The sequence below is a fragment of the Nannobrachium achirus genome (genome assembly GCF_963921795.1).
Source record: "Nannobrachium achirus genome assembly, chromosome: 16".
Taxonomy (NCBI): Eukaryota; Metazoa; Chordata; class Actinopteri; order Myctophiformes; family Myctophidae; genus Nannobrachium; species Nannobrachium achirus.
The window spans coordinates 63789025-63800188 of NC_137823.1; the positions used below are offsets into that span (position 1 = coordinate 63789025).

At 41.4% G+C, this 11164-nt stretch overlaps 1 protein-coding gene across 1 annotated transcript in view; it reads right to left on the reverse strand.

Annotated features, from left to right (window-relative positions):
* LOC308301205 (low choriolytic enzyme-like) overlaps nt 1–10446 on the reverse strand; it is a gene marked incomplete at both ends in the record, with an annotated part of 31373 nt that extends 20927 nt beyond the window's left edge. Inside the window, 8 exons of the mRNA XM_080745101.1 lie at nt 2854–3097; nt 3780–3861; nt 5011–5189; nt 6800–6917; nt 8289–8438; nt 8612–8665; nt 9282–9306; nt 10375–10446. Coding sequence (XP_080601227.1) covers nt 2854–3097; nt 3780–3861; nt 5011–5189; nt 6800–6917; nt 8289–8438; nt 8612–8665; nt 9282–9306; nt 10375–10446 — 924 coding nt within the window. The remainder of the gene's footprint in view (nt 1–2853; nt 3098–3779; nt 3862–5010; nt 5190–6799; nt 6918–8288; nt 8439–8611; nt 8666–9281; nt 9307–10374) is intronic.
* Nucleotides 10447–11164: the final 718 nt, after the last annotated feature.

Sequence of the window (11164 nt, forward strand, 5' to 3'; positions counted from 1 at the left end):
AGGAGCAGTGTCCAAAGATGTGTTTAGCAAAAATGGGCCTGATGGTGGCGCTAGAAGAGGGCCATGTGAGAAATCAGAGGCGTAGGTTGTGATTTGCCATCCAAGGAGTGTGTGTGCAAAGTTTGGCATCGATAGGGTCAAAACATGTGTGTGTGCGTGCGTGCGTGCGTGCGTGCGTGCGTGCGTGCGTGCGTGCGTGCGTGCGTGCGTGCGTGCGTGCGTGCGTGCGTGCGTGTGTTTGTGTGTGTGTACAGCACCACCCAGCCTGGTAACTCTAGCGTCCATCCATGGTTGATGAAATGAGAAGTGACGTTGATGAGCTCAACGTCCCTGGGAGAACGCAGCACTCAGGGAGGCGTCGCTGCTAAAGAGAAAAGGCGGGGGAGGAGAAAGATGTTGTTTTCTTAGGGAGCCCATTTAGGCCTAACCCATATGTTGCTACGTACTGTACATGTACTGTAAGCCCCTCCCATACAGCAAAATGTGTTCCCGGCCTGAATTTTGCCAGGACACTGGCACTCAAGACCACGAAAAAAAAAAAAAAGAAAAAAAAAAAAATATATATATATATATATATATATACACCGATATATGGCTAGTGGACACAGACTCATTCTGGATTTATCTCTCTCTAACTCTATTTTTCCACAATAACAACATATGTACATGTTCTAGACATTCTAATGATCACAAAAAAAAAAAAAATATATATATATATATATATATATATATATATATATATATATATATATATATATATATGATTACAGGCATTTTACTTTGACATCATTAGTCTTCATGAACATATCTTGTCAATGGTGTTTCAATGGCTGATTTTTGTTAATCATATTTTTCTTTTCTCTTTTTCTCCTCCTTTTGGCGCTGACCGTGACGGCATCTCTTTGTCACATAAAAGGTAAGAGACGTGATTTTCCACTTCAGTAATGATGTCACTGCCACACCTGATTATACCCCCCCCCCCCCACACACACACACACACACAACACACACCTGATTATACCCCCCCCCACACACACACACACACACCTGATTATTACCCCCATCGTGACCCCTACGTATTGCATCGTGAGATTCTTGCCAATATCCACCCCTACCTGCTTGTTTCAGGGCCAATGTATTCACCAGTGAAGCCAATATGCTGTGTGTGTGTGTGTGTGTGTGTGTGTGTGTGTGTGTGTGTGTGTGTGTGTGTGTGTGTGTGTGTGTGTGTGTGTGTGTGTGTGTGTGTGTGTGTGTGTGTGTGTGTGTGTGTGAGTGAGTGAGTGAGTGAGTGAGTGAGTGAGTGAGTGAGTGAGTGAGTGAGTGAGTGAGTGAGTGAGTGAGTGAGAGAGAGAGAGAGAGAGAGACAGAGAGACAGAGAGGGAGAGAGAGAGGGAGAGAGAGAGAGAGAGAGACTTGAGCCGTGCATTGCTGTACATTTTATAGATAAATACTTCCCTAGTCCGTACTCTCCCACTGCATCGCCCCCGTAGGGGTCCATTTGGTTCCTTTTGTTGACTTTTCAGTTAAATTCATACTTGAGGATGTTACTGTGTAAGCCGGTGTTGATCAAATGCAATCTCAAATCTCAATCATCTCAATGCAAGTGGTGATTCTGACAGTTTTACATACCACCAACATGGGAAGGAAGACGAAGAAGTTAGGAAAACATTGCAGCACTTTTGTCATGATTCTTTTTTTATTATACGTATAATTTCACAATAACAGAAACACTTTCCAAGACTATAATAATGACATTAGATGACAGTAAGAATGTGTGAAGTTACAGTACGTCACCCTGGTGCCCTTCGTTGGTTTGTATTATACACAGTAGACGTTTAACGCTAGATGTAATTACAGTCACCATGAGCGCTGTTTCAACTGCAGATTAACTCACTCTGGTTTATCGGCCGGGACTTTAATAGCTTTAAAACGTATGCATCGGCAAGAATTCCAGGAGGAGCTTCACCACAGTGTGAACGTTAGATACCGTAGCCTACTGTATATACAGTAAACAGTAGTGTAGTGTCATAAACAAGATGAATGCATCAAATCTAAAGAGGTCTATTAAGTGTACCGTTTTATAATGAACTGAAATGTATGTTGCTGGTGTCGGGCAAAAAACGTGCACATGGTTATGTATCTCCATTATTTATCTTTTAGTTTTTCTTTTCTTGTTTTTTATTTTAATATTTTCGTAAACTAGCTTCCTGCTTGTGCATACTAACACAAAAGCATCAAAAGATTTGCAGTTTTGAGGTTGTAGATCTGCTACTTTTGCAGAATCCTGAAAAGTAACAGTTTTTTGTTTTACACAATGACATTAATGAGTACCTGAGACCAAATTTAAAATATAGATATGTTTTGATTTACCAGACTGTAAACCACAAACTAGTAATTTTTGTATCTGTTAAATTGTTAATGCACTCCCCCTCATTTTGTTCAATTGTCTGTTTTAATGTTATCTGCTCCCTTTGTCTGCTGAATATTGCTTGTAAGGACTTATACTGTTGTTCCACAAACTGTTGGAGATATACTGTTTTTCCACTTTCCATAAATATTATGTCTTATATAGTTATATTAAATAAAAAATCGAATTCAACAAAATGAGGGGGGAGTGCATTAAGAATTTAACAGATTAAAAACTTCTAGTTTGTGGTTAACAGTCTGGTAAATCAAAAAAATTATCTGTATTCAATTTTTTTTTGTCTCAGGTACTTTGAAGGAACGCCCTGGCCTATTTCATTCTTTTGTCATTTACTGTAACAGTGTTGCAGAAAAAGTATGGCGCCTCGCCGTGAGCTTAACGAAAACCTAGAACAGACTAGATTTGTTCTTGTTCTTGTACAATACTTTTCTTGGGCCCTTGGCCTTCTTCTTCTTGCTCTCTTCTTTAGCCATCTTCTCCTTGGCCTCGAGGAGAATCCTGGCTTCCTCCGCTTGTCTCTCCTGCTCCTCTGTGAGCGCAGGGCAGTCGTAGAGCTTGTTGACACGGAGGACGTCGATGTCCGACATGCTCTTCCTCTGGCCGATCTGCACCGAGGCGTCGGGGAAGGGGGTGATGGTCTCCAGCCTGGCGCTCTTGGAGAAGGCGTTTCTGCAGAGAGGGGAAAACAAGAGGATTAATGTGAGCATTAAAGGACAACTTTGTTTTTTTACAACAAGGGTTCATATTTTAGATTGTAATTAGACAAAGGAAAACGTGAGTGTTAAAATGTTTTCATTTGCTTTGTTCTATTGTTTCATCGCGTATACCGTGCTAAAATGTGGGGCATGCGTACGCATGGGGGCATGCGTACAAGTGGCTAAATATGTCTTTTTAGACACAATAAGCCAGCAGTTTCTTCATTGCTATTTACAGTAACACTTCTAGCCCCCATAAGTCACATCCAACCATGAAAGGTTGCGTTGTATCTTGGGAATGGGCTTATTCTGTGTAAAATGATATATTTAGCCACTTGTACGCATGCCCCCAACCACTGAAATAAGAATCCCTAAAACAATAGAAAAAAGTAAATTAAATCATTTTAACACTCATCTTTTATATTCTTTAATTACAATCTAAAATATGAACCCTTGTTGTAAAAAACTAAAGTTGTTCTTTAAGAAAAGGGAAAAAGACATTAGACGGCTGGAGTGGATTTAGACGGAGGAGCTGAGACTGGGGGGTTGGGTGGTCTAGATCAATGGTCTTCAACCCTTTTCCGCCTCACAAGCATGTAAGTCTATTATGACAATATGTACGCTAGGTTCATGGTTTTTATGGAGTCATATGTCACCTTCCGTAATGCATGATAGAGTTATAGTCGTATGGAGTGTCCAGGTTGTTGGTCTGGTGCTTCCTGAAGTTGCCCTTGAAATCTGTGGAGGCAAAGGAGGACACTGTGTCAGATGGACCAGCATTCATAAAGGACACTGTGTCAGATGGACCAGCATTCACTGTAAAACCATGTCATACCATTAAGTGTTCTAGACTTGTTCTTTGGACCAAAACCACAACTTTGTTTTTTACAACATGGGTTCATATTTTATTAGATAGTAATTAGAGAAAAGAAAAGATGAGTGTTTAAATGTTTTCATTTAACTTATTTCTATTTTTTTAGAGATTTTAGTATTTTCATTTCAGTGGGTGGGGGCATGCGTACAAGTGGCTAAATATGTATTTTTAGACACAATAGGCTGACGATTTCTTTGTTACTATTTACCCCAGCCCCCATAAGTCACATGACTGCCCATGAAAGATTGCGGTGCATCTTTGGCATGGGCTTATTGTGTCTAAAAAGATCATATTTAGCCACTTGCATGCATGCCCCCAACCTGGGGGCATCAAAAGATTTAAAATCACTAAAATGATAGAAAGCAGTAAATGAAAACATTTTAATACTCATCCTTTCTTTTCTCTAATGACTATCTAAAATATGAACCCTGGTAAAACAAAGTTGTCCTTTAAAGGGCAACGAAACCCTGGATTGGCTTGTGTTTTAGTACACTGTGATGTAAGCAGCACAGTTGGAGCTACCGGTAATCACATCAATAACAGGTGTTGTGATGTAAGCAGCACAGCTGCAGCTACCGGTAATCACATCAATAACGGGTGTTGTGATGTAAGCAGCACAGTTGGAGCTACCGGTAATCACATTAATAACGGGTGTTGTGATGTAAGCAGCACAGTTGCAGCTACCGGTAATCACATTAATAACGGGTGTTGTGATGTAAGCAGCACAGTTGCAGCTACCGGTAATCACATCAATAACGGGTGTTGGGTGTGTAGGCTATGTTGACATTATGCTGTTGACTACTGTCTCTGTTTGCTTAAAGGCTCCCCCATGGTCCCTGGGCCTGCCTTGTTTCTAATCTGCTGCTGTTGTTTTAGCAGAACTGGGAAGGATGCCTGTTTACATTTAGATAATGACCTACATATACACAGTTAATTCATCTGTTGAAAACATAGACCGTAAAAATGTATGACAGGGTTACGCCCATATACTCTACACTCTACAGAGTACTCACATTTCCTGACGTTCTCGTAGTTGATGTGGACGTGCTGGTCGCGGTCGTGGCGGCTCTGCTCGTGTTGGAAGCCCAGTGCGTGCAGCAGCTCGTGTTGCACAATACCTCGCTGCACGCAGCCAAACCTCTGGAGGGACACCACCTGACGCTCCCCCGTACGCCCCACCGACGAGAAGCACCTAGAGAGAGAGAGAGAGAGAGATTAACCCCCAGGCCTAGAATTATTGAATGCTTTAACTATTGAAAGATAGCAGATATACAAGCTCAGAGCTTGTAGATCTTCTATTTTTTGAAAAAAAAGTTGTGAAAATGTGTGCAAATCTTTGAATATAATGTAATTTTAAAGCGAACGTTTGTAACTCAAATTTTGATTTGGGTGGTCCCTGGAACTAAATATTTTGAGATGATGGGGGTCCATGGCCAAATACATTGGCAATCATTTTGGGGGTCCTTCACATGAAAAAAAAAAAAAAAAACTTAGAAGGAGTCAAAATCGGGTCAAAAAAGTCATACAATTTAGTACATTATGTGTCATATCTGTCTTGTGCAACTTTTGTTTACGAAGCCTAAAAGCCAAACAGAAATGTAATTTTTTTTCATTTATTTTTCATTCACAATGGCAGAATGACCGAAACGCGATTAAATCGCCAATGCAATTATTTGAGCGGCAATTAGTCGTTGTCAATCGTGACAGCCCTTGTCGCAGCCAAATGCGCGCCATTTTTTGGGAGGGGGAGAGAGAGAGAGAGAGAGAGAGAGAGAGAGAGAGAGAGAGAGAGAGAGAGAGAGAGAGAGAGAGAGAGAGACTACTTTGTGCCTTGAGACCAATCGCATTTGCAAATAATTACTTGTTTGATTCATGGCGTTGGGAGCAGCAGTCTGCTGGGGTTTATTGTGTTTATTGTGTTCAGATTGAAGCCGGGGAAATTAACTTTCAAAACACACTCCTGACTCCTCAGAGATTGTCATTTCATTAAACATTCCTGGGAAGTTATTGTATCGTCCGCTCATCAACATAGGATCAAACAAACTTATATTTAAGCATAAGAGTGCATTATTGTAAATGAAACATTTTAATCAGTCTAAAGGGCCGCTCACAGCGAGCACTATGACTATAACTATGACTGTAACAATATTAGTTTTAAAAATGATACCAACTCAGTGGATGGTGGAGTCCATACCACTACTATAAGGATGATGATGGTTGTAAACAATGCAGTTATACTGTAGTGCTGCTTGGTGTGGGCAGGCCTTTAGTAGCTCTGTGTTGCTACTGGGAATGTGTTTAGTGCAGGGGTCTTCAACAAGGACCCCTTAGTTGAGAGAGAGATGAAGCAGGGACCCCCACAACCTGTTCATAGATTCCATATAGTTTCATTGTTTGACGGCACAATCATCAGTGTATTTTGGGTACATGTCAATTTGTGTTTTCAGATATTTAACCACTTGAACCGTCAATACTTAATAAACTTGACCTTTCACTCTGTACTTAGTCTGCTCTTTTTCCCCTCTACACCAAAGCTCTTTACAGAAAATAGCCGATCTACAAGCTCACAACGCCTCGCAGCGCGAGGTGTTGTGAGCTTGTAGATCAGCTATTTTTGGCCAAAGTTTTCGGAATATGGTCGCTAGGGTTCAAGTGGTTAATATAAAAAAAGGGGGGAAAAACAAGTTTCTATCATTCAAAGATTCGGAGGACCCCCTAGGGGTCCCGGCCCCCCTGTTGAAGACCCCATGTTTAGTGTTAACAGGTGTGCAGTCATGTGGACGCGGTGCGTGGTGGGCTCACCCGTGTTTGGGTTCGATGCTGAGGTACATCCTCTGGGCGGCGCGGGGCACGAAGCGGACGCACGTCCTGTAGTGGAACTCCTCCATAGCACTGAGCATCAGCTCCCTCTCGTCTTCACCTGCAAGCAGAGATGTAGAGGAGAGACAAACAGAAAGGTTTTTCAGTAAAACGTGTGGAACATTGATTGATTGATTGATTGAAGACTTTATTAGAAGTTTGCATAGGAAAAGGTACAGTTTCATGACGGTACAGTTCACTGGTACAAGGTCTACTAAAAGGAGATCCATGAAAAGACTAAGCTTATTTCCACAGGAAACCATTTAAGTATCTCATATAACATTGAATGACAGACGAATAGAACACAGTACTATGCAGTAGATATGTAAATAAAATAAAATGAGAGAACAAAAAAAAGAAAACGGTAAGTCTAAACAAACAGTAAGTATATACAAAGAAGGGGCAGGGGAGGGTAGGGTTGGGCTAGGTTAGTTTTTTTTACCAGTTGCGAACGGCTGCTGCCTGTAAGTGGTTTTTCAGGGCAATTTTAAAGGATGCTAGTGATCCACACTCCTTTATGGCCTTCGGTAAGGCTTTCCACATTTTGGTGGTATAGCAGAAGAACGAGTTTGACCCTAGAGACAAAAATGTGATAACAATAAATGTACCCCCATTCGTTCCGGATGGGGACCCGAATCGATTCGGGTCCCCATCCGGAATCAATGGGGGTAAATTTACTCGAATCAATTTTTTTTTCTTAGGAATGCGACTAAAAACTAAAAATATTATTGAACTCTTCATGTCATGACCAATTAATAGAAAAAAAGTCATTTTGGGGGTGAACTACTCCTTTAATCCAACCAATAGATTTAATCAACCAGTAAGACTCCCTAATCGGGAGATAAGCGACCGTCAGGTTATCATGGAAGAAGGCAATGGTAGCCAATCAGGAGGGAATATGGGAAATGGGACAGATCCATGTTGATGACATGACTTTAGAGATACTGTGTATCGCTTTGCGTGATTTTAGGGCAAAATCTGTAGGAGCAGTGTCCAAAAATGTATCTATCAAGAATTGGCCTCATGGTGGCGCTAGAAGAGAGCCATGTGAGAAATGAGTGTGCAAAGTTTGGCATGGATCGGGGCAACGGTGGCGGAGATAGATTAGATCAATTATGTATATTGTTGCGGTCGGGCCGAAACCTAGTTATTATCTTGTGTTAAATGAATGCCTTACATTGATCATACTGCAAAGTCACACACAAGCATCAACAGTAGCAGATCCACAAGCTTGAAACGCGGCACCAAGCAGCGCGTTTTGAGCTTGTGGATCTGCTGTGTTTGCTATTTTGGAATTTGAATCCTGAACTGTTTTGGACATTTGAGGTTTCCACCAGACAGAGACGATATATACCGTTACAGCCCTAGAATGATAGCACTGGACTGTATTTGGAGACGTACTGTGTTAAACCGTGACTCAAGGAAGCCTTACTGTATTTGGAGCTGAAGGTGAAGGGGACGTCCACCGTCCCGCTGCTGTCAGACTTGGGCCAATGACAGCTGAAGGTTTTGCTGTAGCATCGCATGGCGTTCCTCGTCCTGGGAATGAACATGTCTCCTTCTAGCAGGAAGTCTCTGGATCCTGATACAGTAGAGGAAATAGATACAGATACAGTGTACAGTCAGAGGAAAGAGATACAGATACAGATACAGATACAGTATCAGAATATCAGGTTATAACAAGGTTTGAGGATCGATGTCATAATTCCTGCGTCAGTGTGGTGTTTCCTGTCAGTGATGACATGGAGGACCAACCGTTGTTCATAGTCAGGATGGTTGTGCTGATGTCCTCCTCTCCTCCCAGGTCTTCTATGGAGGCAAACAGAACATCTCATGTTAGACCGTCTATGCATTATTGCGTATTATTATTTTATGCTTTAACTATTGGAAAAATAGCAGATCTACAAGCTCACAGCGCGGCACCGAGTGCCGCGCTGCGAGCTTGTAGATCTGCTATTTTAGAAAAATGGTGAAAATGTGAATTTTGAACCGATTTTGACCCGATTCTATAAGTGTCTTTTGACTTCTACGTTTTTTTGAAAAACCTGTGTTTCTATGTCAGTGGTTCTCAGACATTTTCATGTGAAGGACCCCCAAAATGATATGTATTTGGCCACGGACCCCCATCTCAAAATATTTACTTCCAGGGACCCCCCAGAAGCAAAATATAGAGTTACAAACGTTCACTTAAAAAAAAATACATAATCAAAAGATTTGCACAAATTTTCATTTCTGTTTTTCAAAAAATAGGAGATCTACAAGCTTGCAGCGCGGCACTCGGTGCTGCGCTGTGAGCTTGTATATCTGCTATTTTTCAATAGTTAAAGCATTCAATAATTCTAAATGGGTCAATGTGTCACACAGTTCACTGTTGTGTAAGCAATCTCATCATTCACGACATGAATGCAGAGACAGCAGCACTCACCATGAGCGCCATGATCTCCCTGGTGCTGGGATGGAGAGAAAACAGACGGTCAATGTTTCATGTATTTTACTGAATTATTGTTTCACTGAGGAAAACAAAATAAAAACTAAATAAAAACTAAGCTGTGATGACTAAAACTAAGACTAAATATTTTGACAATTTCGTCAACAACATAAAAACTAGACAGAGATGTTAGGGACTAGTGGAGAGAGGAGTCATTTTATGTTTGGTTGCTCTCAGGTGTTGCTTGATGAAAATAGCCAATCTACTACGTATCTACTACACTAGATCAGCTATTTTCAGCACGTAAACAAGTGTAAAATCAATCATTACGATGCCATCAAGGCCTGCCAAAATACATTTCAGTTGACTAAATCAACTGTAGATTTAGTCGCCTAAAAACGTATGATATTTAGTCGACTAAAATTAGACTAAAACTAAAACTTTTCAGGTGACTAAATTATGACTAAAATTAAATGACATTTTATTCAAAAGACTAAGACTAAAACTAAATCTAAATGTGCTGTCAAAACCAACAGTGGTGTTGAGCCATCAGGCAGGTTGTTACCAGGCCAGGGTGTTACCAGGTTGTTAACAGGCCAGGGTGTTACCAGGTTGTTACCAGGTTGTTAGCAGGTTGTTACCAGGCCAGGGTGTTACCAGGTTGTTACCAGGCCAGGGTGTGTAAGTAGGGCTGTCACAATTATTACATCATTTTCTAATCGGAATTATTTGTCATTATCGCAATTATTTTGTGATAATCGTCATAATCGTTTACATGCTGAAAAATCTTTATATGTTCAAACATTTAAAAAATAGTGGAACTAGCAGATCTACAAGCTCACAACTGAGCTTGTGGATCAGCTATTTCCACTATCAATGTTCTTTTTCAAGTGTGAAGTTGTCAAAAATGTCCTTCATTTCTTTGTATATTTAGGTTATGTGTCATATCTGCCATGTGCAACTTCAGGCCAAACAGAAATGTGATTGTCAACGACAAAAACACAATTAAATTGTTAATCGCAATTATTTGAGTGACAATTAATGGTCATGTAAAATAATGTCATAATGGTGACAGTCCTACTGTAGTTACCAGGTGAGAGTGTGAGTGGCTGTGTCCCAGGAACAGCATCAGAAGGAAGGCCAGGCAGGCTTTGAGCTCCATGCTGCTCTGGAGGTTCAGGAGGTTTGGTTCAGAGGAGATGATCTTCTGCTGCTGCTGCTGCTGCTGCTGCTGCTGCTGCTGCTGTATGAATGAATGAATGATCTGCTGAGGAGATGATCTGACAGGCTGACTGCTGACAGGCTGGAGGAGAGACTGATGCTGAGGTTCTGTTGAGGCCAGGGTCTTTTATACTGGTCACTAAGGTGTGGCTGAATGGAGGGATTAGTGGGGGTCTGCCTCACACACACACACACACACACACACACACAGTGTACTCGGATTAGTTTTACTTAAGTAAACGTCACAACACCTCTATACAGGGACGGCTCCAGGGGGGGCTTCCCCCTGGTGAAGGACTAGCCCCCCCTTAAGCCCCCCCTCCCCACAAACATGATGGAAAATATTTATGGGGTAAATAAATGAAATTTATATGAATATGTGAAGGACAACTTGTTCTGCATGTCACTATGCTGGAAAGCGTCTTCAGCCTCACAAAAACCCTCTCCGATCTCCTACAGTCCACAGATTTGGAGCTGGCATCTGCCAATGATCTGGTCTGTTATCAATACCCTAAGCGAGAGGATCGTGTTTGTCGTATTATTATTATTCGTTATTGTTTTTTGCCAAAATTCATTAGCCCCCGCTCTAAAAAATTCAGCCCTCCCAGTCACAATGTTCTGGAGCCATCGCTGCCTCTATATAGAAATGCACTGTTTCA